Source organism: Vespa crabro, chromosome 4 (assembly GCF_910589235.1).
Source record: "Vespa crabro chromosome 4, iyVesCrab1.2, whole genome shotgun sequence".
Lineage (NCBI taxonomy): Eukaryota > Metazoa > Arthropoda > Insecta > Hymenoptera > Vespidae > Vespa > Vespa crabro.
Window position 1 is genome coordinate 9,306,682 of NC_060958.1, and position 27,755 is coordinate 9,334,436.

Sequence of the window (27,755 nt, forward strand, 5' to 3'; positions counted from 1 at the left end):
TCGAAAAAACAACAACAAAGAAAATATTTCCAATATCAGACTTCATATTATTTTTCTCTTGTTGTTCAATGAGTCGAAATTTCATCCATATATATATATATATATATATATATATATATATTATTTTCTCATGACAATCTTATCATCGTAAAGTGATATTTATCGGTACGCTAAGAACGTGCATAATATTTGCTGAATCGGTTTTACAATCATTTCAAAGATAATTTTAAATTCGTTGATATTCGTACTCATCTCATTACCGATTAAATGCTAATAGTAGAATTTCTAGTGCATGAAACGTTCTCTCGTCCTCGTCGTTCAAGATTTCTGCGTACTTGAGACAGATAAATAAATAGATGATAGAAAAGAGAGAAAAAATAAAAAAGAAAAAAAAAAAAAACGAAAAAGAAAAAGAAAAGAGAAATGAATGAATGGAAAAATTCTTGTATACCGTTAGGAGAAACGTTTACATGAGATGTATACGAACACCCACCGAGAATCTCGGACATTGAAAAATCCGAGATCTTCTTTCTATGACGGAAGCTGTTATCGGTATTCGTCGTAGGCGATGTCTTCGTAATGCGAAACTATCGAGGTTTCGATGTAAGAATGTATGCCGTTAACGCGATACTCTCTTCAACAGAGAAAAAGAAAGAGAAGGAGATAGAGATAGATAGATAGAGAGAGAGAGAAAGAGAGAAAGAGAGAGAAAGAGAGAGAGAGAAAGAGTGAGAAAGAAAGAAAGAAGTAAATAGTAGTAGTAGTAGTAGTAGTAGTAGTAGTAGTAGTAGTAGTAGTAGTAGTAGTAGTAGTAGTAGTAGTAGTAAAAATAAATGAAATAATTTGATCGTAAAATCTTGTAAATATTTCTTCGTACAAGATCTCGAGGAATCGATCATGCTTCCTACGTATTTTTCTTTTTTTTTTTTTTTTACGGTCTTCCTCATTATCCATACAAATATCAAGTATGAAAAAAAAAAAAAAAAAAAAAAAAATAAGTAAGAAAAGATAAAAAAAAGAAGAAGAAAAAAAATAGATGAGATGTAACACAAGAAGTTAAATGAGGAAACAACTTTATTTTTCTTTTTCTTTTTTTCTTTTTTTTTTTTTCTTCTTCTTCCCCTCGCCTCCCCCTCCTTCTCCCCCTAATACTCTACAGTCTTGTCGAGATAACTTGACAACCATTATCGATGATCCATTCGTACCACCTACGCTCCGCGAAGTTGTATTTATAATACGACATAAATTTTGTGCTTGACTTCCTTCGCGACACTAAATCCTTTCTTTCTTATATCATATATATATATATATATATATATACCTATTTATAATATGTATATATGTATATCGATATATATATTCCGGATTAAGAGCATGAACACCGATAACTATCGTTGCTCAATAATATTCGTTAACAAGAAGAAATACGAAGCAGCAATGGCGTTGTTCAATCGGCATAAAGTATCATGTATTCTCTCTCTCTCTCTCTCTCTCTCTCTCTCTCTCACTCACTCTTTTTTTTCTATTAAGCAGATAAGAGGTAATTGGATTTAAAAAAAGGCGATCGTTCAAGTTTAATATCGATGTAGTCGTACATATACGTACACGCACACGTATACGCTAAATGATATCGATTCGATTTACCGACACTTATATGTATATCTTTCGCTATCTTTACTAGCGAACGAACGCGTTCGCAAATTTTTTTTTTCATTATACACTTGCGCACACGCACGCATATAAAAACATGCATGCTCGAGCACGCGCGCGCCACATACGTGTATATATATATATATATATATATATGCAAAGAAACGAGAAGGTTCTCATTAGGTTTCAAAACAATCTTTACGGCAAAAAGGTAGACTATACAGTAGATTTACGTAACAACGAAGCTAACAAAATATTTGCTATAATACGTAGATATTTCAAACAAGTTTTCGACACAATTTGCATAATTATTTTTGACCTCCTTTCTTCGTTATCTCGATGTAAGAATAAACAAGATTGGTGGTATTATAAACCAAAAGAAGACAATATTCGATAATACTTCGGTATCACTTCTAAGAAGTTTGTCTCGTAAAAAATTGATCGTATCTGCATATAATGATAACACAAAAAGTTTTAACGTGAAAAACCGTACGGACGTTTTCGAAGTTTAGGCATCGATCAATTCGATCAATTCGATCGATTAATTAATATATATCAATGAATTATTCAAATGACATCGTACAATGAAATGACATGTACAAATGAAATAAAAATAAATGAGTATAGGATGAATAATAAAAAAAAAATGCTCGTTAAAAATTTTAATTTACTATGTAATTCGATTCTCGAAAAACAAAAACCAAAAAAAGATAGAGAGAGAGAGAGAGAGGGGGGCGGGGCGAGAAAGAGGATACTCATTTAAAAATATTACATTTTCTTATTTTCGCAAGAGCTTTCGGGCAACTAACTGGATTGTCTTTTAAATACAAAGTAACATTGAAATATGTCGTAAAAGCAAAACTTGTAAGCACATCAGCACATTAGAAAGAAAGATATCGTATCGACTTTCATTGATATCGCTATATCATTTTTTTTTCTCTTCTTTTCTCCCCCCCCCCTTCCCACCTCCTCCTCTCCCTACCGCTACAGTTCTCTGTCTAAAGGAGAAAGAACATGGAAGAAAAAAATATCATGAAAAAAGAAAAGAGCTTCGTCGAGAACAAGAAATAAAATAGCTCGCTTATTGGTATTATGTGCTTATCTCGATAAGGAAACAACGAAACTAATCGACAGTCAGACAATAGATATTTGTTTACTATCGTGAACACGTAGTGCGGTTACTTGTAAAAAGTAAAATATATTTCTAATGAAAACATCACGTTTTGTCAGCAATCAACTAACTACGACGTATACGTCTCTCTCTCTCTCTCTCTCTCTCTCTCGTTCTTTAAGATTCTAAAAAGAGAAATAAATACGGATCTTACGGTCAATCGTTGAATAACGGTGCATTAACTGCGCGAAGAGGAAATTGTTCGGCGATCACTCTTTCTCTCTCTCTCTCTCTTTCGATGTTTCTCTTTGCTTGTATTATCAGTATCGATAACCTGCAGGGCTCCAATAAATTTGTTTTCCTCGTTGGCAGACCGACGATATATCGTTAGCTACAGCGCTTTCGAATTAACGAATAACTAAAATCATTTGACAAAAACAAAGAGAGAGAGTGAGAGAGAGAGAGAGAGAGAGAGAGAGAGAGAGAGAGAGAGAGAGAGAGAGAGAGAGAGAGGGAGAGGGAGAACAATAACAAAGGAAAGGAAAATTTCTATTTGTATGCAAAAGAATGAGGGAAAAATCATCACACAATTATCGAATTGATTTCTCAAATGCATTTTTCTTATTGCATATGAATGCTATTGAGATTTTGAAACTGTAACACTTTGCATTTGAGATAATTTTTTGTAAAAAATTTTCGAAAAGTCACAAGTCGAAGAAGCAAAACCAAGTGTAATAGTACTACTGTGTTGTTGTCGTCGTCGTCGTCGTCGTCGTCGTCGTCGTCGTCGAGTGAATCAATTTCGTTCTATTATTACGATCGGCCGACACGGGATGCAATGGCAAAAGAAGGGAATGACTCACTTGCCGCCTTGTGACACACATATCGCCGTAAGCACGATAGAGAACGTGTAAGCGAGTGTAAAAAAGAGAGAGAGAGAGAGAGAGAGAGAGAGAGAGAGAGAAAGAAAGAGAGAGAAGGAAAGAGAGAGAATGTATGTATGTATACAATATGAGAATGTGTATGTATACAAGAGTATACGTGTGTGGAGTAACATGTACATATGTATGTATAAATATACAAATGTATGGATGCATATATATACGTATGCACATATGCATGGATATACGTATGTATGTACGTATATATGTATGTGATGTATGCATGTGTGTACGTATATATGTGTGTGATGTATGCAGATATGCGAAAACGAGCTGCTTCGTTCTTTCTCTTTCGTTTAAAAATGAGAGAGAGAGAGAGAGAGAGAGAGAGAGAGAGAGAGAGAGAGAGAAAAGTGGTACGACACAGCGAAAAATCGTCATCCATTACTCATCTCGCACGCCGTAGAACGATGCGAATCACGTTTCGTGAGTAGACAACGACGACGACGACGACGACGACGACGAATACGACGACGACGATGAGAGCGCGATGATTACATCTTTTTTTCTCTTTTCCTTCTTTTTTGCGCGTCTCTTTGAATATAGATATACATTGTTACACAGAGAGTATATATACTCATACGTATATATATACGGCGTGACCGATAAACGAGAGATAAGATCATCCAAAGAATAAAGAGGATAAGAGAAAAGACTCAATAGGATTTATTACTCTACGAACTAATTTTCCCTTCGCCCTTTTATCTTATTGCACGTCTAGTTGCTCTTATCGAATAATGAAAAACATCATAAGATATTTTATTTCACGTTGTATAATTAAAAGAGACATAGAGATATCGTCGTATTTTTGGAACTTCGTCTCTTTTAAAATTATCTTAGGACACCGTATATCGTCGGGAATTATAATACAGGCGTGCTTGCGTAATACACAGTTATTTTTTTTTTTACAAGCTCTCCCAGATCAGCTGACATAGAGAGAGAGAGAGAGAGAGAGAGAGAGAGAGAGAGAGAGAGAAAGAAAGAGAGTAAGAGAGAATAAGAGAGAGAGAGAGAGAGAGAGAGAGAGAGAGACAATCGTTTCGATGAATTACGAGCGTTTTCCTTCTTCCCACTTGACTCAGGTAATTTGAATGCGATTATTAGCAGAAGAGAGAACAACGTTTGTTCGTATTCAATGAAATTAAATACCGATTAGGGCGTGTGCATATGTCTGTTTGTGTGTGTGTGTGTGTGTGCGTGTGTGTGTGTGCGCGCGCGCGTGCGAGCGCGCGTGCAAGCGAGTGCACGTGCAAGTGAGTGCGCGTACGCACACAAATATACGTACAAAAGTGCATCTGTATATGGGCGTCTGTGTTCCTAACTACGTGTACATGATTGATCGATTTGTTTTTTGTAGTCGAAATGTGCTCATAACCGCATTCGTATGCACATCAACTTAAGAGTTTGACTCATTGAATGTTCTCTTGCGCTCTTCCCTTCCCTCCTCCTCCTCCTTCTCTCTCTCTCTCTCTCTCTCTCTCTCTCTCTCTCTCTCTCTCTCTCGCGTATAAACAATAAATCAAAAATTGATACGTCTTCGATGAACGAGCTTACCGTTGATACAACTGAGAGCCTTTGAAATATCAAGTCCCATGAGATGAGACAAGATAAGATCAGATGAAGAAATAAATGATTATTTATATGTTTCTCTTGATTTCATTTATTTCCACTTTTTATATTATCTTTCTTGCTTTAAGTTTCTTGCTTCGCACGAGCCACTAACGTGGGGAAAGGAGAAAAAAAGAAGAAAAAAAAAAAACAAAAGAAGAAAAAAAAGAAGAAGAGAGAAAAAAAAGAAGAAGAAAGAAAAAAAAAGAAGAAACAAAGAGAAAAAAACAACGATTTCTCTTTTAAGAAGATTTGTAAACTATAGAAAAAAAAAAAAAAAAAGAAAAAAAGAAAAAGACAATACACGATCGATAGTCGAAAAGTCGTCCGACGAAACTAAACAAAGAAAAATCGACGAATCATTGTTACAAATGTTATGAATATTCACGATCACCCTGCCCCCCCCCCATCCCTTTGTTATTTTAGCGATATCGTTAATCGAATTGGGCAGGCGATCGTTGTAAGAATTTTTGAACGTTTTGAAAATGTACAATTACAATCATGTATTGTATATATTTTGAGTTTTTCTTTTGTTTTTCTTTTTTTTTGTTTGTTTGTTTTTTTTTTTTTTTTTTTTATTTCTCAAGAAATGGAGTAACTTTGATATTAATGGGATTGAATTTCGACGTCGTCGTCGACATTGTCGTCGTCGTTGTCGTCGTCGTTGTCGTTGTCGTTGTCGTTGTCGTTGTCGTTGTCATTTTTGTCGTGACATTTAATCCCATGGATTTTCTATGGAACCTCGTGATCGCAAAGCGAACTCGACACTCGTCGAATTATAAAGCAAGATAATATATTAAACTTCAAGTGTTAAACGTTTGTATAAATCCTATTAGATCGATGAAAGGATTTCTGTTTATTATTCCATAGTCGGTTATTACCGTCGAAAGGGCAGAAAAAAAAAAAAAAAGAACAAAACAAAACAAAAAAAAATAAATAAATAAGAATTTTCTTTTTATTTTTCAAACAGAAGATAAGAAATACTCTACTCGAAAGAATCGTCAAAAAAGTTGTCGAAAAATTCTTTCCTCATGAGATTTATACGAGAAAACGAGAAAAGGAATTTCGAAGTCAACGTAAAAATTTTCTTTTAAATTACCCGCGTCGCTCTTCTCTCGACCATTAACAATTTTGAATTTACCCGCGTACAAATCCGAATACATAAGTGGATACGTAGTAAGTTCTTTTGTTGTTTCTTTTAAATAAAATTATATATATATATATATATATATATATATATATATAAATATGTATATATATTTTTATGTTATTTCTTTTTTTTGTACTTTGAAATATATAGTACCTGATTATCATCGATCTTATATAAACGTCCATTTGTGCATTCACCAAACAATGAAAGAGTCAAATTTCAAGGAAATCGAGTAAGTTTCCTAACACAAAACTTCACGGAAAAATCGAAGGCGAAACGTTAGTGAAAACCGATCCTATCGTTCCTATCCGCGGCCGTGGCGAAACTAACATAAGCTTTTCTTCTTCCTCTTTTCTTCTCCTTATTCATCGCTCGGCGACTTACCTACATGAGCTTCCACACATTTGTACCACCTATACATACGCATCTAGATAGAAGAAGACAGCTCGTGCAAACGGACACATATTCTCTTCTTCGTTGGTGGATCATTACGAATTTCTCGGTACGAGCCGAGCCAACTGATAAGAGAACTGCGATCGTTGCGAGACAACGATGACGAAGACGACGAAGACAACCGACCAGCTAATAACTTTGACCAACCCTCTGAACTACGTTATTAAATCTATCGATTTTCATTTACTTTCGTATCTTTTATAAGCCGCATGCCTCTTTTGTTATTATATTTTTTTTTTTTCGAAAATATTCCCCCTCCTCCACGTATGTTCTGACTAACAATTTTTCCGTCTTGTTTATTGTCTTCTCAAGAATATTCAGCATTTCTTTATAGCACTTATACAACTTGGATTTAATATCCGAAAAAAAAAGAGAAAGTTTCTCAAAGGATTAAACAAGACATCGTAAAAATCTATTCATTGTAGGGTCTAATTGTTATTGATCTACAACGTGTTCCATAAAGAGCTTTTCCTTCAAAGCTACGCTTTTTTTCTTTTTTTCTTTCTTTCTTTCTATGACGTACAAAGAACAGTCTGTTACGGTCCCAAAATCTGTTTATGGTTATCTAAAATTGACTTGTATAAATACATCGATCGTATCATTTTGTATATTTATTATCACGTAGACGATAAGTATTATTAACTTTGAACAAATTTTAAGTATTTCTAATACTTGAAACTTTCTACGATTCAAAAAGAGATTAAAGGAATATTCGTTTAAACTTAAAGATAACTATATATATATATATATATATATTTCTGTGGAAAGACAAGTACTTCCTTTATTTATTTTTAACAAAGGCGTATACTCAAAAGTTAATGCAATGTGATTTATATATATATATATATATATATATATATATATATATATATCTGCGATCACGTTTACAAACGCTTTTTAGAATTTTTAATATCCCGATAGTTTCCTATAAATGCGCTGCCTTCTTTATCGATTGCATACTCGTGAAAAAAAAAAAAGAAAAAAAGAAGAAGAAAAAAAGGATATAAAAAAAAAAAAAAAAAAAAAAAAACAAGACAAAACAAAACTCGTAAAATCTTATGCGTTCATAAAAGTACAGAATGACTTAGCATGTTACGCTGTAAAAGCTGTAATATAGAAAAGCACTTATTGACGTTTATTACTTTGAAATACACGCCTCAGTATATATCGAATCTAGAAAAATTTAAATGACGACATTAACTTATGCAACAGCTAATTTTTTTTTCGTCCTTTTGATTTGCATCGAATATATATATATATATATATATATATATATATATATATATATTTACACAAACATTCATACAATATGAATCATGACGAGTCCCGAGTGTGATATCGAAAAAAACAAGTTTAAAGCCATACTAAAATTACACAGGTTACATAGGTTAGATTTTTCACGATGTACGTATTATAAATTAGATTAAAAGAAAAGGAAAAAAAAAAAAAAAAACAAAACAAAGAGAGAAAAAGAAGAGTAAAATATATCAATTAACTTGACTTTCAAAGCACATACAACAAAATCAATAACGCTCAGTTATATTACTAAAAACCACGATTAGATGAGGAAAAAAAAAAAAAAAAGAAAAAGTATCAAGATTGAAGAAGCCCATTCTAATATCTATCTGATAGCTATCTTTTTTTCTGTATCTTATTACTTATTTATATCCTACATTGTCTGAACGTCTTTATCAAATGATAATCGTATGAGAGTGACGCTATACGAGTAAAAAGAAGACTTTGAAATCAATTCTACGACAATAATGTGACTGCAAATGTGAATAAAATTATTAAAAAAAAAAAAAAAAAACAAAAAAAAAAAAACACAAAAAAAAAAGAAAACAAAAATTATATACACGTATGCATATACATAAATATATGTATGGGTACTCGTGCTGGTAGCTACGTGACTGTGAAAAAACAAAGGCGCAATGCGTAGAACGTACGCGTATTGAGTTCTAGCGTGAAGACGCTGAACGGTGATTGGTCGCGAAACGTTCTCCTTGAAGTTGATAGAGAAGCGCAGCGCGATCTGCGCATTTCATCGCATACTTCGTCAGACGCTGGTTGAGCTCCGTTAAATTAAAGCCTTTAATAATCTGTTTTGCGAGTTGTTCTACGTTGAATAAAAAAAAAAAGTCATTCGGTGCGATTGTTCGAAGAAAGAACGATATAAAACGATATCTCTTTGTTCAATTGGCAACCCATCGAAAATCGAATACATCAATAATGTAAGTATCGACAGTCACAAATCGTTCGATGTCAAATCGGCCATCTTTACCGGTATAGGCGCGAGACTTTATATTTTCTTTGATATAAATAACACGTGTTTAAATTTTAATTTTAATCTTATGTTTTCATCATTGTTCTTGCATTAGCTTTAAATTCAATGCCATACGATGATCAAGCATCATTGACACACAAGAGACATTGGGAACAATGCAATTGCTTTGTAGAAAAAAATTTTATATCTGCAATGTCCTGACGAAAATCAAATATCTTATCTATATTTTGTTCCTTTATATATAATTTAGAATAACATGTCTAAGATAAAAATTATCATTTTAATTTTGCATAAATGAAAAATGGATTTATTTTCTTTGACGTACTGAAACTGTATTAATCACGTCGTTCAGTCGTCGATGGGAATATTTTACTATGTTTGGTTTCAAAACAGTTCAATTCCATCAAGGATATTACATATGTATCTATATCTATTAGTCAAGGGCGTTAATATTTTGGTTTGTTTTTTTTGTTGTTCTTCTTTTTTTTTTTTTTTTTATTTTCTTTATAGAAAGCGATCCTTCCGTTTTTCCTTTTGACCTATCGAGATCAACAAAAATTGTTAACTATTTTATAGATATATTTGATCTCACTCGTGAATATTTTATATTGTTTATTCTATATTTATGTTTATATCTTAATTACCGTTTACTTTGAAATTTGAGAAAATAATAATATTTAATGAATATATTGTATTATATATGTGTATATCATATGTATATATGTAGGGTAAAAACCTTATATCTTACATATATAATAAATTAATTTTACAGATAACAAAATGACTCAAAATTGGGACAATGAAAATGATTACCCTGAACCTGTAGATGTATCTTCTGTGAGTAGATTTTATCTCTGATTAATACTAAAGCTGTAATAAATCTACATACAACGCATTATATTTTAATTGATATTATTTTTATATTTCAATAGTTTGAAGACGATGGTGGTCGAGGTTATGGAAGAGGGCGTGGTTTCATACTACAAAATAATAATAATAAATATAATGATAATTTTGGATACAATGATAACAAACTTGCAGATTCAGACAACATAAGAAATGTCAGAGGTGGTGGTGTTGGTATTAGTGGTGGTGGCAGAGGTCGTAATGGTAGAGGTGGTGGTGGTGGTGGTGGTGGTGGATATGGAAAAGGAATTAGAGGAGGATATAGAAATGAAAATCATGGTGGAGGAGATAACAGTTATGGATATGATGATGAGAATGATTTTAATAGATCAACAAAAGATGATAATTGTTATGAAAATGATAATAAAGATGAAGGTTGGCATGAAGATGACGATGAAAAAAAAGAAAGAGATTTTAAAGATGGAAAAGGTAGAAAAGAAAGTAGAGGAGGTGGTAAAAATCATAAAAATGTAAACAATGACGGTGGAGATAATGAATTTGATTTTAATAAAGATCATGGAAAAGATAGAGGTGGACGAAGTAATAGAGGAAATAGAGGTAGTCGTGGCAGAGGACGTGGTGGTAGTGGTGGTGGTAGCAGAGGTGGCAATAAAGAAGGAGATGAAGATAGTAAAGAAAAGACAAAAACAGAAGTCTATATACCACCTGATGTATCTACCGATGAAAAGTCTTTATTTGAAAATGGCGTTCAACAAGGCATTAATTTCAAAAAATATGATCAAATTGAGGTTTGTGTAAGTGGAGATAATGTACCACAATGGATAGAATCTTTTGAGGATGCTGGTCTAAGAAAATATATTTTAAGTAATATTCAAAAATCTAAATATACTAAACCAACGCCTGTGCAGAAATATGCATTACCTATTATAATGAGCGGTCGAGATATGATGGCCTGCGCGCAAACTGGTTCTGGAAAAACTGCAGCCTTTGTTGTACCAATCGTAAATACTCTATTAGAATCACCCAGAGAACATTTTTCGAATTCTACTTGCTCACCACAAGTCATTATAATTTCACCGACCCGAGAATTAACAATACAAATATACGAACAAGTTCTAAAATTTTCAGCTGGCACAATTTTGAAAGCTGTAGTTGCATACGGTGGAACTTCTGTCTCGCATCAAGGAAGCAGAGTTTCTGCTGGCTGTGATATAATCGTAGCCACACCAGGAAGACTATTAGATTTTCTTCAAAGAGGACGCATTACCCTAACATCTATACGGTTTCTTGTTTTGGACGAAGCTGATCGTATGTTGGACATGGGATTTTTGCCTGACGTTGAAAAAATTGTCGATCACGAAACGATGGTTCCTACGGGAGAAAGGCAAACCCTTATGTTTTCGGCCACATTTCCAGACGAGATACAACGACTGGCATCACGATTTTTAAAAGATTATCTATTCGTAGCAGTAGGCATAGTGGGCGGTGCATGTTCGGACGTGGAACAAAAATTTTATGAAGTTACAAAATATAAAAAGCGAGAAATGTTGAAAGAACTTATGGAGAAAGAAACTGTGAGTAGTACACAACAGGGTACTTTGGTTTTCGTAGAAATGAAAAGAACAGCCGACTTTATCGCAGCCTTCCTTTCGGAAAACAATTATCCAACAACGAGTATTCATGGCGATAGATTACAAAGAGAAAGAGAAGAGGCTTTAAAAGATTTTCGAAGTGGTAGAATGTCTGTATTGGTTGCAACGGCAGTTGCGGCACGTGGTTTAGACATACGTAATGTCGCTCACGTTATAAATTATGATTTGCCAAAAGGAATTGACGAATACGTTCATAGAATTGGTCGTACTGGTCGTGTTGGTAATCGTGGAAGAGCTACGTCTTTCTTTGATCCGGACATTGACACACCGTTGCTTCCTGATCTGGTAAAAATTTTGAAACAAGCGGATCAACCGATACCAGATTGGTTGTTAAACGGAGGGGACAACAAATCTTTAGCACCTGGAAAATCAAAACAATTTGGCGGAGAAGATATTCGTAACGTAAGTATATCATACAATGTATCATTATTATAATTATAATAACGATAATAAATTGTATTATATTTTTTTGATTAATTATGTAATCGTATTAATTACAGTTCGAGGACGAGAGTAGTGGAGTGCCTTACGGTGAAGAAGCATACAATCCTGTATTGGAACCAGAAGAAGAATGGTAAAAGAGAACATTACTATATACTTTCAAGGGAAGACCTGACCAAAAAAGGCGTTTTGTGTAAAGTAGATATCTCTAAATCTCTTAGTGTTACAAAAGCGCGCAAATCCCTTCCCATACTGACCCTATTATTTAAGAGAGCTTTACAAGATTGTGACTTTTATTTTCAAATAATCGTACGATTATTTTTGTCTTATTTTTATATATATATATATATATATATATATATATATATATATATATGTATGTATGTATATGTATATGATATGTACATATATATATATATATATATATATATATATATATATATATATGTGTGTATATATGTATTAGAAAACATTATTTTTTCACGGTGATCTATTGACTGTCTCTTAAGTTCCTTTAACTATAGACTTATAATTATATTCTTCAATAATGAAGAGATTTAAAAAAATAAGTAAACTGCATCGTGATAATTTTGTTTTCCTACTTTCTTACTTATGAAATAATAATCGAAAATATGCGAGAGATGCATTCCAAAAATATCTCGCAACGGGTATTATTATTACCATTGACCGTACAAACGTTAGACTTAAGAATCAATTGTTACGTAGAAAAGAAATTTAATATAAGAAAGATAAGTGGTATTACGTTGTCTTATAAGGTTTTTATACATTTTTTTTTGTTTTATAATAAAATTAAAAAAAAAAAAAAGAGAGAGAAAAGAAGAAGAATATATCGTTGAAAAAGAAATTTCCTTTGATTCTGTACTTCCGTATCAAGATATACATATTGTATCTAAATATATATATATATATATATATATATATATATATATATATGTATATATATATATTAATATATATGTATACGAGAGGCATGTGCATAAGTGTTAAGATAAGTGATAACGATAATGATATAATAATAATAATAATAATAATATTAATATAATAATAATAAATTTTGTTGACGAGAAAAACAAAGGCCATAATTTCTCTTACCGTCATTCATAGCCATATCCATTAGATGTAAATCCTCATCATTGAGAAGAGAAGAAAGAAAACCTTCAGTGGTTTGATTTATCGAGTCTGACGTTGGTGCATGATAATACATCATATCGCTAGGCTCAGATTTGTAAGCAGCACCACTTTCTGCGCCCATTGGTTCGCTACTGTTAGTTAAATTCATCGAAGTAGCAACGGCTGATCCAAGATTCGACGAGCCACCTAGAACAGTGAGCAGTTTAGTTCAAGATATAGGAATATTCGAAATAATATAATTTTATTTAAATTAAAATGATTCCACCGTTCCTTTCTTTAATACTCACCTACATTATGATAAGGACCCGTCGAGTTAAGATCCCCAACTGGTGGTGCCAAAGTGGCATTGTGAAGTAGAACATTACGTTGTGCTTCGTAATGGCTATGACTTATACCGTGTCCTGGGTATCCAGGATGCGATGGATGCGCAAAATGATCCGGAGCACCGGGAAGAGATAATAATGATGCCAAATCCTGCCACCGTTGCTCCATGCTCATTGCACGCACGAATGGCATGCGGCCCTGTGAAAAGAAATTCTTTCTCATTAAAGAAATTTAAAAATATACCAATTATCCGACATTAATTAATTAATTAATTAATTTATTTATTCATAATAACGATACCCTTTATTCGTTCGTTTTATATATGTACACCGTTGCTTCTCATATATGAAACTAAAAATTCTTTTCTTTAAAAAGTCATTCGAAAAGCCGAAGTTAATCGGTCACATTTATCAGTTAGTAATTAACGTTTACTTTTCGTTAAATAGTATGAAATAAAAAAAGTAGAATGTTTACGTTGATAGTACAAAACGGCGATAGGCGCGAACTTCGGGGCCGACTAATTGACACTACGATGTCGTAAAGTTTAAATATAATATAAGTTGAAAGAAATAGATTTATATATATATCTATATTTATTATATTTATACTCCATTTATTGATATATGCCAATTCATTGTTAACCGTAAAATTGTGACGAATTTTCAAAGAGGATCGATCGATTTTTGCAAAATTCAAAGACGCGAAAAGCGTGTCACGTTCGGCCGACTAATTGACACTACGATGTCGTAAAGTTTAAATATAATATAAGTTGAAAGAAATAGATTTATATATATATCTATATTTATTATATTTATACTCCATTTATTGATATATGCCAATTCATTGTTAACCGTAAAATTGTGACGAATTTTCACAGAGGATCAATCGATTTTTGCAAAATTCCAAGACGCGAAAAGCGTGTCACGTTCGGCATGGTATTATTGTCGAACGATGATACATTCAGCGATTATATGCCTGGTAAGGAATCTAAGGCCATCGTACCTGTCAAATGTCAAGCAGATAAGACGCATGGATTTCTACGAAGGTAGAAACCCCGCTGATCATGTAGGCGTTGGTCGCACGATGGAAGGGAACGTTAGGGTAAAGGATATTAATAGTGATAGGCACCATTTGTATGTGTATACATACATATCGTATATATGTGTCTATACGTGTGCATGCGTACGTGCGTGCGTGCGTAACGTATGTGTGTGTGTGTGTGTGTGTGTATGTTCCAAGTGTATCCCCTCTCTCTTTTTTTCTTAGGAACGTATGTCAATCACGATTTTACGTCGCCCGGCACGAAGAAATATGATCTCGATTTTTGTCACGGGAACAAGGATAGAGGTGTGTTAGAAGGAGATTGGGGCGGTGGGTGGAGGGGGGGGGAGCGGGCGGCCGGGGGGAAGAGAGAGGGCCGTGAGATGGTATAAAAGTTTTATAAATTATGGTAGACTCTGTATTCTTTCTACGAGATGAGAAAAAAACAAAGAAAAGAAAAACAAAAATGAAAAAGAAAATGAAAAAGAAAAAAGGGACAGAAATACGATCTAAATAATTGTAGAACAAAATGGGACAGTAAAGAAGATTTAATCGAATAGATCGGCGGCCGACAAAGTAAAAGAAATCTTTAAGCAAGAAGACTCTCGATAGGTTCAAGAAGCGATCGTACGTAAAGCCATAGTATTCGCAGTTTTTAAAGGGGGGAAACGGTCAGTGCCGGACCATGTTCTCGGTCGAACGTGGCCGACGGTACTTAATGCACCCAGGTATTGTCGCTAATGCGCGAAGAAGCGCAAGAAGAAGAAGAAGATGAATAGGGAAGCTATGCGCTTGGTTCTCCTCTCTCGGTGCGCACCGGTCGTTGGATCGCTGTTGTACGGGTGCATCAATCAGTCGTTGGTGCAATCTGTCGAGCGCGACGCCTTTAAGGCGATTCTCGCTTGTCAGCGCATCTGCCGCAGCGTCTCGTCTGTAGGCCGCGAAATGTAGGACGGGAGACGTTTGTTCCATGCCGACTATTCGATTTGTCCTACAGCGTTTCTAATGGCTTTACCTTCGCGGCCTGATTATATCGAAATGGATAGAAAAAGAAGATAGACGGAAAGTTTCGGCAAATACGACGAAATAAATTTCTTTTTCTTTTTTCTTTCCTTTTTTCTTTTTTTTTTTCTTTTTTTGTTCGTTTTCTCTCTCTCTCTCTCTCTCTCTCTCTCTCTTTTTGTGCTGTTAAGTTATTTGTTGTTTACAAGAAAATCTTTTTTTATCACGTATATTTAATATTACATAATATTATATATATTATAAATATGTTAAAATAATGATATTAAATATTGTATAATATTGTATATTGTTTATAGTACAATAACTAATATAGTTATATATATATATATATATATATTATAATAACATATCTCATGCGAATTAACAAGAGAATTTACGATCTATGAAAAAACTCATAACTTTTTTTTTTTTTTTTCAACCAATTAGAAATGAAACCGATTACGTTTAATTTATACTTGTCAATCTTCGACAGTTCATAACGTTAGAATTACATAGTTCTTTTGAGTAATCGACGAACTCTGTAAATCTCTCAACAACGTTTCTAATAATTTAATAACTCGAACGGATTCGACGTATACGGAACGTGCAACAGTCTTTGGACATAGAAAGAAAGATTGGTAAGTATTGGTAAAGAGATAGATAGACAGACAGAAAGAAAGAGAGAGAGAGAGAGAGAGAGAGAGAGAGAGAGAGAGAGAGAGAGAGGAGAGTAGAGGTAAGAGGGACGAAGATCGAACGCATACCTCGGCTACTGGTACTTATGATTTATGTTTGCGGCGTAATATATACGGCCGTGTAGTCGTGTGTACTTACATGCGCGATATCGCTAGGTAGACGTACGCGATCTCGTCAGCGAGAAAATCTGCAAAGCCGCGAGGAAAGATATCTCCTTGCTAACAGATGTTTGAAACGCGCACACTGTCGAGGACCCATCGGGTTTACTTCCTCAAGTTTTCTCTCTCTATCTCCCTCTCTCTCTCTCTCTCTCTCTCTCTCTTTCTTTCTCTTTCTCTTTCTCTCTTTCATTTCTTAAATAATATCTTAATCACTGGTTATTCTTAGAAAAATCTCTTTTACAAAGATCTTTGAGATTCTTTCGAAAATTCTATTTTTCCTCTATTTCATTCTATTATATCATTTTTCTCCTTCTGTTTATCATACTTTCGTAAGCGTCGGTTACAATCGAAGGGGATCCTATCGGAGTCTCTTTGAGGATGATCAATCGATCGCCTGACACCTGCCATCGTCCTTTAACCTGGCATCTACGACGACGACGACGACGACGACGACGACGACGACTACGAAGACTATGACGATGAGGACGAAGACGATGGTGCTTTTCGATCGAGTCCACCTTTCACCTCGGAACTCAGTATGTCCACTGTGTTTTCGTACGTGACTGCCGGTCAAAGCTTGTTTCCGTCCAGAAAGTTGTGAATGAAAATATTGATGAACCCGCGTGCGAGACTTTGCGTTCCCTTAACGTTCCATAGTATTGAGCAAAAATATTTTCGTGCGTACCTTCTTCTTCTTCTTCTTCTTCTTCTTCTTCTTCTTCTTCTTCTTCCCGTCACGGTATATACGCGATAGTACGCGTTTCTAACTTCTTTTATTTTTTTTTTTTCTTTTCTTTCCTTTTCTTTTCTTTTTCTTTATATATTCGTAAAACGTAACCACGTCTTACCGCCATCACATTTTCTATATAGTTTAGATGGGAACGCGGAGACACGGCGTTTCTTTCTTTTAATTCGCTCGCGACCTCAATGATAGCGCGCTTGCTCGTCGTGCACGCCGACGGAAATTCGTTTCGCACATCCTAGACGTCCCCGCGTAAGGTAGGCGCATTATGCATTTCACAGTGCATAAGTCCTGCAGCTGCCTCGGAATCCCGTCGCGTTTCTCGACTCTTCGTGAAAATTGCTCGACAGAATTCATAGCCGTGCGATTCGAAAAAAAAAAAAAAAAAAAAAAAAAAAAAAAAAAATAAAGAAAAAGAAGACAACGAAAACGAAAAAAGACAAAAAAAAAAGGTTAAGTCCGCTCTGTGCCGTTTTGTGATAAATAAAAGACAAAATTTTCTTTGTACCTTCGTTAACGTTGGATATTATTACCAAAGATAATTTTTTGATAGGAGGGAAGAAAATGGGTGTTGGGGGTGTTGGTAGGAATCGTGCGGCATATTAAAAATATTGTAATTTTCAAGGTAAAATCGGTTATCCTCGATCGAAACAATTGATAATATTTAAGTGCTGAACAAAGTAAAAAAAAAGCTAAATATCGTTATCGACAAAACGTTAAGCAATTAAGTGTCGCACGACTTAACGATACGCCGACCGTCGGAAAGCCATGCGTATTACTCATGGGTCCGCCGGTATACTCTCATGGCTAATGGGCCACGATATTAATTATGATTCATTTAGATAGTCATCGGATTAATGTACGCTCGCATGGGTTACTACGGCAAAGAGCTCGCGCCAAGACGACCACCGAGTATTGCCGCTACAAGTGCATCCTAATGTGCGACCTCTTCTTCTCTTTCTCTCCCTCTCCCCTCCCCCGCCTCTCTCTCTCTTTCTCTCTCTCTTTCTCTGTCTGTTATTTCCATATTACGTATCTCGTTTCTCTTATTAATTTTGTCTCCCAAGATTCTTGAACTCCTTTGCTCTCTCACGATCTCTTCGTCTTTCTATTTCTTTACCCTTATCCATTTCTCTTCTTCTTCTTTTTTTTCTCCTTCTTCGTTCCAACAATCTTTCTTTCTATCTTTCTCTCCCTCCCTCCTCCCCCCCCCTCTCTCTCTCTCTGTGCTTTTCTTATTTCATTCACCCCATTTTCCCTCCACACGAGAATCCTTAACTCGATGTTGTCCGTAAATATTGTGGGAAGTTCAAGGATATTTCGAGGGCTTCACTTCGTAGCTCAAGGTTCTAAGCAAATATCAAAGTACTATGGCAAATAAAACGCGCTACCGTCCGTGGTCTAGCAAATCTTTGCATTGTGCGTATGCGAGAATATGCGGAGGATAGATAGATCCGTATAGAGTGGCCAAAGGTCGTACAAGTGCTTTTCGATTTCTCCGTTCGAATGACGGAGTTTCTAACTAAGTATTCCTTACTCTTCTTGTTAAACATTGCTATAAACGTTTCGATCGTTTGGTAATGGAAGAAACTAACCTTCGAATTTTTTTCTTTTCTGTTTTTCTTTTTTTCTTGTTTCTCTTTTCCTTAAACCCCACCTCCTCCTCCTCCTCCTCCCCCCCCCTGTTGATCCTTTTTGTAAAAATCTTTTAAATGTAATCGTTCGACTTCAATTCTTTCTACGATTATTCAAACAGGATTTCGTAGAGATACAATTTACAATTAATTTTTAAATTCGAATAGATCGTTTAAATCATATTACTTCTATAATATGTCTTATTTGGTAGCCATGGATTGACCTTGTAATTGAAGTTTGCGAACCGATGACGAAGCGGAAACGTTAATATTTTCTTCGGTGCTTAACCCTTTAGAATGATACCGGAGAAGATCGGTTGAAAACCGGAGTTATTCATCGATTTCGTTTGAAAGCACGAACGTACGTCTTCCTCGTTTCGTTTGTTCATCGTTGTGTTGTGCAATAACGGGACGATTAAGAAAAAAGAAAAAAAGAAAAGAAAAAAAAAAAAAAAGGAAAAAAAAAATTGTCGAAATATCAACTCGTTGGGCGTACGAATAAATTGGACGCAATTTTATTTTAAACTCCGAAGAAGCCTCGAAGTAACATTTAGAGGAGATTTAATCTATCGTCGAGGTAGATAGATAATAATAATCGCGTAAAAAATGTCGAATTACGCCTCTAATAATTTCGATGATGAACCAAAGTTTCGTAGAAGGTCACGAGGAGTAAACGAATCTACGCCATCGTAAATCCAATTTGATTTCTATTACACTAAGTCGAAAATTGTGTCGACGAGAACAAAGTCTCGTTTATGTCGTGAGAACAATTTCATGCTCGAGAATATGCTCCCGTGATATCCGTCCTAAGTGCAGACCCAAATGAAAGATTGCACGCGTGTTACACGTATGAGCCATAATTTCCGTCGCTTTCATCTTCGGCTTGACATCAGGGCGCAAGGCCGTTTATTTCGCAAGTACGTTGGTAGTATCTCCTTCTACACGAAGTCTTCATCTTGACGTCGTCATCGTCGTCTTCGTCATAGTCGTCTTTGTTGTTATCGTCTTCGTCGTTTTAACGAGTTATACATCATCAATCTTGAAATTGGAATCGACTTTCCTCACTTCTTTATCAATTACACAATGATTATTATATAATTGTTATACATCGCGGGGGAAATTCGATTAGATGTATCGGATAAATTCTAACATCTGACCGAGGAGAAAATCTCGCTAATTAACTGGCTGTTCTACGAAAGCCGTCTCTTAGTTTTAATATCATCGAGAATATATATGTACGTACGTAAGATATTACATGTATCTAGGTAATGTATGTCGACTGTATTATTATATAGAAAGAGATCTCTGATCTAGAAAATATCTAGAAATCAAGACGTAATTATATTACCCTCGTTTCACGCGGCGACATTAAATTTCTAGTAAACTTAAAACCATGAGAAATTAAAGGATGACAAATTGGATAATGATACTTAAGAACTAAACCAGACCCTTACATTCTTTCAAAAGATAATCCTAAACCGATTTCAAAAAAAGGTTTGCGTCCACTTATTTACGACTGGAATCCCTAGGAGGTCTTTTTCTTCGTCAAAACAAATTGACCCGTAGTTCGACAGGCTATTAAGATTTTTACCAGGAGAAACCTAAATATTCGTTTAACTTAAAATCTAAGAAAATATTATCCATTGAACTACTTTGCTAATATTCTACGAAAAATCAATCTGATAATCTTTCGAGGTCGATAGAAAGCTACAGCTTTTAGCGATCTACTTTATGTGAGATTACTTAAAAAGGAGACAAAGAAAGAAAGAAAAAGAGAGAGCGAGCGAGAGAGAGCGAGCGAGAGAGAGAGAGAGAGAGAGAGAGAGAGAGATAAAGACAGAAGTTGTCATGTTAGGAAAAGAGGAAAAAAATGATCTGACGATACGTAAGAGCATATGCTCAGAGAATATAATAGGCCGTATTACGTACGCGTCGTCTTCGTATCTCGTCGTATATACGGGTAACACGTAGCAATTACAGGTGACTGAGGTCAGTGTTAATACGACAGTCGCGTGAGAGAAGAGTTCCAAAAATGATATGGTTCGCGACTGGCGACATCGTGTTCTCTTGCGTAACTTTAGTCGTCGTAGTCTATCTTTCTTTCTCTCTCTCCATCTCTACTTATATCTCGTTGTACAATACGCACGACATATCCTCCGTCCTAGGCAAAAGGTCTTCTACTAGCTAGCGTAGTAGGAATATATTAATTTAGCCTGCTCATTACGTGTTGAGAGTCCTGCGCGGAGTACGCGGGTAGCAGCAAAGTATTAAAGTGCCCCACGGCCGTCGTAATGACGGCTCTTGGCTAGTGTGCTCTCGCACACTCGGAATAAGAAGAAGAAATAAGGAGAGAGAGAGAGAGAGAGAGAGAGAGAGAGAGAAAGAGAGAGAGAGAAAGAGAGAAAGAGAGAGAGGGACAAGGTCGCGAGAACGTGTTCTATGCCGTATATGATCGTATTATGAAAGCGAATTTCAGTAGGGTGTCCATGCATTTGTAACGTTCATTCAAATCTTTTTGTTTTATTCTGTTATTTCTTTTTAAAATTCTATTGTTATCAATTTTAACATTGTAATTATCATTGAAAATATCATAAATATTCATTTGTCATAGCTAAATAATGAAATCTTATGGAATATAAAAATTCGTACATTTTGTTATTTAATTTCTAAATGATAATGAGAGAAAAACAAAAAGAAAAAGAAATGTAACGATCGTTTGTCGTTTCATGGAAATGTGTTTGAAATGTGACCTGATAAGGTCTATCTACCTGGAAAAGACTTTCGTCCAATATCAGACTCCAACATTCCGAATTCGTTGCGCATTGCTGCTCGACGAAGTTCTGAGATTTAACGACGATCTGCTGCACTTCGTTCATGTGTGTCTTCGACGCAATCCAGAAAAAAAAAAAAAAGAGTTTCTCTTTCGGGATATAAAATGAAGAGAATAGGATTAAACCGTATCTGTCGGTCCGGAAACGTTTCTAAGGTGGAAAATATTTATCGCTGAATGTAAGAAGAAAAACTCAGGGACGACGATCCTCTTCTTCAATGTGTTTCCAAATACGAGGAAGTACTCGACAGTACGCGCCGATTTAGAGAGGTGATCATTGCGCAATGTAGACCTTACACTTTGGCACTTACATCTCGAGTTGATCGTTCGAAGTCGATCTTCGTCGACGACGTTCGTTCACGTAATCCCAAGGTCCTTCGAGGGCTTCGTCAATGAACACACGTGAATTTTCGTAATAAAAATTGAAATAAAATGAATAAAACGATATGATATAGTTCACTTCTTTCACTTTTATCGTTGAGATAATCAAATTTTGTAAATATTATCATAGATTAAAGGACAATGAAGAAATATTTATCCTTTAAGATATCTCATGAATAATGAGGATTTTTCCACGAGACATCCTCCGACGTATACTTCGAAGCGCGTGTCGTCCGTGAGTGTTAGGAGACAAGCCGGGTACGCGAGATCGCGATCGTAGCTCGACGTAAAGGATCGTGGTAGGGGTAGAGCACCTCTCCAATCGGCGCCCGTTTTCAACTGTGTTTTCTCCACGTGCATGCGAATCTCGCGCACACGTACGCCGTTGCGTCACCACGCAACGAGCCTAAGAAGACGCCGAGAGCTATCTCGGTAGGTCATTGTCACGATCATCGTTTTCTTCATTCTTTTTTTCTTCTTCCTCTCTGCTTTTTCTCTTGCTTTTTATTATTATTCCTATGATCCTTATTAAACTCGTCGCAAATGAAAATCCTTGAAATTGAGGGAAGAAGAAAAAATAAAGAGGAACAAGAGAAGAAAAAAAAACAACAACAACAAATTATTCGACCAACTTCCGTTACATCATTATTATATCCTTTATAATTTATTAATCTTTCGTATTTATCGATTGGAACAAAAGATAAATTAATTCTCGTCGTAAATAAATTATTCGTCATATTTCTCTAAGACAATCAATCGAGAATGTACGAGCTCTCTCGCATATACTCACTATCTCAATCACTTTTCTATTATTATTCTTGCAAAAGTGTGTATTAGACCCTAACGAAAATTTTCTTGCGATCTCATATAAGTCAACGTATTGGCTTTGCATATAATCACGATAAAATTTGATTTGTATCGTATAAAACTCGTTGAATGGAACGAATGATGCTCGAGAATCAAGTACTCCTGTGTTCACATGAATCGATGGAACCGAGGAATCGTTTACGATCGCGAGAAATAATGAATGTATGACCTCGAGATACGATTTCTCAATAAAGTTCACGCTCGAAGTCATTCAGAAAAATTTCTTTTCAAGCATCTCGATCGATTCCTGTCACTTGTTGAAACATTTGTTAAAATTTAAATCGAATTCCATCGAGTACCTTTCTTTCTTTTTTATTTTTTTTTATTTATTTATTTATTTTTTTTTCTTTTTTTTTTTTTTTCTTTTTTTTCTCACGCGCACGCACGTACGTAGTACGTATCTACGTACGCACACTCACAAAGACCATAACGTAGGAATTCGCTCTACGCTAGTTGTGAAAGCGTGTACCCACACGATTGTTTCAACGTGTCGGATACTACACTGTCTGTCGAGTCAGGCGAATGGAATCTGATAGTGGGATAAATTATTTCTTAAAACCGTTAGTATTTCTTAAAAATCGTCAGATCAGAATTTCATTGATTATCTTAATTACGAAAAATAACGACGGGGGAACGGGAGGGGGGATGGGAGGAAGAAAAAAAAAAAAAAAACAAAAGAAGAAGAAAAAAAGAAAAAAGAAAAGAAAATAGAAAGGTGAGAAAAAAGAAGGCAAATTAGTATTAATCTCCGCCAAACGGTTCGTTTACCGTTCGATCGAACGAGTTTAATCTTTGCCGATTAGAAAATGAAAAATTCATTGAGAGTAAGGGCACGCCGCTACTAGCAATGATACGGTCAAACACGATGAGCCGCGAAATCGCGTGTTTCGCGAGGTACGCATTAAAGATGCTGAATCAAGTAGCGAGGAAGAGGAGAAGAACGAAGGAGAAGAACAAGGAGGAGGAGAAGGAGGAGTCTTTCCGTGACGAGTCATCGAATCGCACGATATCACGGTTCGAACGTTAGACGCACCGAATAAGTAGTAATCATGATTGTCGAGAAGGTCATAAAAATATGTTGCGTAATCGACAGCGACAATAACCCGAAGAAATGAAAGAGGAAGGAAAGGAGATAGAAAAAGATAGAGAGAGAGAGAGAGAGAGAGAGAGAGAGAGAGAGAGAGAGAGAGAGAGAGAGAGGGAGAAAGAGAGAGCTGGACTCGGCAACTGCAACCGGTAATGACGTCTTAGGATCGTTGTCCTGCTAAAGACCATTAACGTATAGTACCTATATACGTCGATGTTAGAGACGGACCGGATCGGTAGACTCGATACGAAGCAAGTCGAGGCTCGATAAAAGCCATAAAAATATTTGCCAATTCGAAAGGGACGTCTCGTAAGGTGCTCGAACTCACGATTTTCCGTTTTCCTATAGGTACATAGTACCATAGGTATATACAGGTATACGGAATGCGTACTAGTCGTGTGTTAATGGACTGCCCTCTCTTAAAATCTACGCGAAAGCACTTCGTGCTTGTAATAAGATGGAGACGGGTGCGATAAAGGAGGCGGTACCGGCGATCAGAGAAATCCTATTAGCATTTGGTGTATATACGTTAATACCCCTCCCTCCATTCCCCTTCAGAAAAAAAAAGAAAAAGAAAAAAAAAAAAAAGAAAAGAGAAAATTAACGATCAAATTCATTTTCTTACTATAATTATCTATTAATTGTTGATCTTTTCTTTCGAAAGAAACGACTACGTACTTAACGTTTTATTTTATTATTAGATATAATTAAATTTTATTTTAATATACGAACGAGAGAAAAGAGAGGGTATTAGATTTGACGTAAGTTGTGATATACATTTGCTTTTTCTTTTTTTTTTTTCGTTTCTTTTTTTTTGGCTTCCTTTTTTATTGTTTTTTATTTTTTATTTTTTTTTTGTTTTGATTTGTCTTAAGTCGAGCAAGTTGTACACCATAGCGTACATTCGGCTCGTACTTGTTACATTAAGATGCGGTTACGACGTGTAATTGTCGGGGTACGCGTAGTTTGGCTTAGAGATCCCAAGAGAAATTGCATCGGTGCTTTCGCGGTCGACGCTGTAAATAAAGAGTGTCCCGTTTATGGACCGTAAACGCCGCTCTAACTATGCGTGCTTCTATCCGCGTGCTTTTACTCGCCGCGCTTATTCTTATCTCTCCCTCGTCGTCTATTTCCTACTTCGTATATCACTGGTCCCGCCTTGCCGCGATATCGTCGTACCATCCTGAACCTCTCATTAAAGGATTTAAGAAAAGAAAAAGGAAAAAAGAAAAGAAAAGGAAAAGGAAAAAAAAAAGAAAAAGAAAAAGAAATAAATGAAACGAAAGATAAAATAAGAATGACAAAACGTCTTAAAGGCTTTTCCAAGGGAACGTCCCTTTCATTCTCCTTTTAACGTCCTCCTTCGTTCTCATTTTCTTTCTTTTCCCTTTTATCAAACCCTTTAACGTTTTCGCATTTAAACGTTATAAATTCCTTCACACCGTTTAATTACACCGAGAATATGATTATAATCGTCGCCATAAACAGGCCATTAGATTGAAGATGATTCCTCGCTCTTGACGATATTTAATCTTGTAATGGCCCTACCAGGAAGTGCAATTAATTAAGATATTATTGCTGAGAAGCACGCGATGTTTACTGTTATTTATTTTTTTGTTTCTCTTTTTCATCTTGCTAGGATTTTTTTTGTTCTTCTTTTTTTTTCTTTTCTTTTTTGTCATTTTTTATTTTTTTCTTCCTTTCTCTCTCTTTCTTTCTTTTCTTAGATATATCTTTTTCTTTTTTTTTTTTTTTTTTTTTTTTTTTTCTTTTTTTGTTTCGAAACGCAAACGAAAATATTAAATTCCCTGATAGTTCGTACTTATCATCAATGACAATTGAAATCTAATTGCAAATACGTAATAGAAGGGTCATATATACCTGGAACGAGCGGTGGTGAGGATGATGGGGATGATGAAATTGCGGTGTGTGAATCATGTCGCCGATCTCGGGATCCTCGCACCTGGATGACTTCGCGACCTCGACGTTACTCGAGCCGTTGACAGCAACGTCACCCTTCGCGCTCGTAAATTCCTTCGCTCCGTCTTCTTCCTCTTCTTCTTTTCCTTCCTCCTCCTCCTCCTCCTCCTCCTCCTCCTCGTCCTCGTCCTCCTCCTCCTCGTCCTTCTCTTCTTCTTTCTCCTTCTTTATCTCCTTTCCCTCCTTTTTCTTCTTCAATTCGGATTTCGTTTCCTAACGAACAATCCTTCGTGTCTTATAATATAATCGGAACAACGGTTGCTCTTCGTTGTCATTGTCGTCGAGCGAACAATTATTAAACGCGGGAAATGACAATGAATAAATTAACAATAAGCTTCTTGTAAAAAAATCTTTTGTAAATCGGAGTAAAGTGCCACGGATGAAATCACGAAATCCCACGTTTCTTCTATGTTAAATGAAAAATAAAAAGAAATGGGGGGGGGGTGGGGATGGGGATGGGGTACGATAAAGAAAAACGTAAAAAGCGTTAAGAACGCGTTTCTTCCATGATCGAGAATAGAGAATTGTTTCTCTCTCTCTCTCTCTCTCTCGCTCTCTCTCTCTCTTTTTTTTTCTTTTTTTATCTAACAATCGTTTTATCGTTTTAATCACGAACGTGTCACGTTCGATCGATATAGAATGTATATAATTGTGAAAGAAAAAAAAAAAAAAAAGAAAGAAAGGAAAAAAAAGAAGGAAGGACAAAAAAACAGATGCTAAACGTTATAACGTTAAAATATATTCATGAATACCTCTGGCTGAGCCTCATCGAGGCCAACGAGTTGAAGCGCCTCCTCGAGATTGAATCCGTCGGGTAGGCCGAGATCGTTGTCACCAAGAAGATCCTCTACGACGGCACTTCCTAAAAGACTATCACTGAGTAATTCCGACGTGAAATCATCTTCAAGTCCCAAGGTTTCGCTAAGACCTAAAGAATCATCGGATAAGCCGGCCAATGGATGATGGTTCAAGTTAAAGGATTCTTCTCTTAGTAGATGATCGTCGTCCTCCCCGTCGCTATTTCCTTTCTGACTGCAGGAACTGAGAATATATTCACCTGTAAAACGCATCAAATTAAACGTTAAATCTTTAATAACGTAAATATAAATTAAATTTTTATTATTTACAAATTTTTCTTTCCGTTTCACATGTTACATTAAATTAAACGAAATTATATTATTTGGATATTGTATAATCTTAATACGAGTAATAAACATCGAACGGGACAAACCTTATAACGTTTTAGAGTTTCGTAATCGAGGGCTCATCGTTTTATCATTTTGTAATATATAAGCGATAGAATATGTAACGTACATTAACGTCTTTCATTGAACAAAATTTTCCTTAAAAGAGAAAAAAAAAGCAAAAAAAAAAAAAAAGAAAAAGAAAGAAAAAAAAAGAGAAAAAAGGGCGGGGAATGGGAAAAAAAGAGAAAGAACTTTATCGCGGAAAACTCGCGGAAATGTTTGGAAAAGAAAAACGAAGAGAAAAAGAAGGAAAAAGAAAAAGAACAAAAAAAGAAAGAGAGAGAGAGAGAGAGAGAGAGAGAGAAAGAGAGAGAAAGAGAGAGAGAAGGAAAGGAAGGAGAAGAGAATGGGTCGACGATGAATCGACGAAATGAAAAAAAGTGGACTCAACTCGAACGAAACGTTCCGTTTCGAAGCAAGGCACTCGAAAACTGACTGCGAGCGACGGACAGGT

At 35.4% G+C, this 27,755-nt stretch overlaps 2 protein-coding genes across 9 annotated transcripts in view; one reads left to right on the forward strand and one right to left on the reverse strand.

Moving 5' to 3' along the window:
* Window positions 1-27,755, reverse strand: part of LOC124423604 (segmentation protein cap'n'collar) — a 92,174-nt gene that overhangs the window by 12,768 nt on the left and 51,651 nt on the right. For 6 of the 8 annotated variants that reach the window (XM_046961509.1, XM_046961503.1, XM_046961505.1 and 3 more), the window contains 4 exons: window positions 26,807-27,111; window positions 25,956-26,267; window positions 13,597-13,831; window positions 13,271-13,495 (listed from right to left, as the gene is read on the reverse strand). In XM_046961509.1, the coding sequence (XP_046817465.1) occupies window positions 13,271-13,495; window positions 13,597-13,831; window positions 25,956-26,267; window positions 26,807-27,111 (1,077 nt within the window). The remainder of the gene's footprint in view (window positions 1-13,270; window positions 13,496-13,596; window positions 13,832-25,955; window positions 26,268-26,806; window positions 27,112-27,755) is intronic. The other 2 variants (XM_046961504.1, XM_046961508.1) reach the window with 2 other exon arrangements.
* Window positions 8,923-13,012, forward strand: LOC124423606 (ATP-dependent RNA helicase vasa). Its single transcript, XM_046961517.1, has 4 exons — window positions 8,923-9,144; window positions 9,970-10,034; window positions 10,130-12,118; window positions 12,217-13,012. Exons 2-4 carry the CDS (start codon window positions 9,978-9,980, stop codon window positions 12,292-12,294), a joined length of 2,124 nt encoding a protein of 707 aa, XP_046817473.1. The 5' UTR covers window positions 8,923-9,144; window positions 9,970-9,977; the 3' UTR covers window positions 12,295-13,012.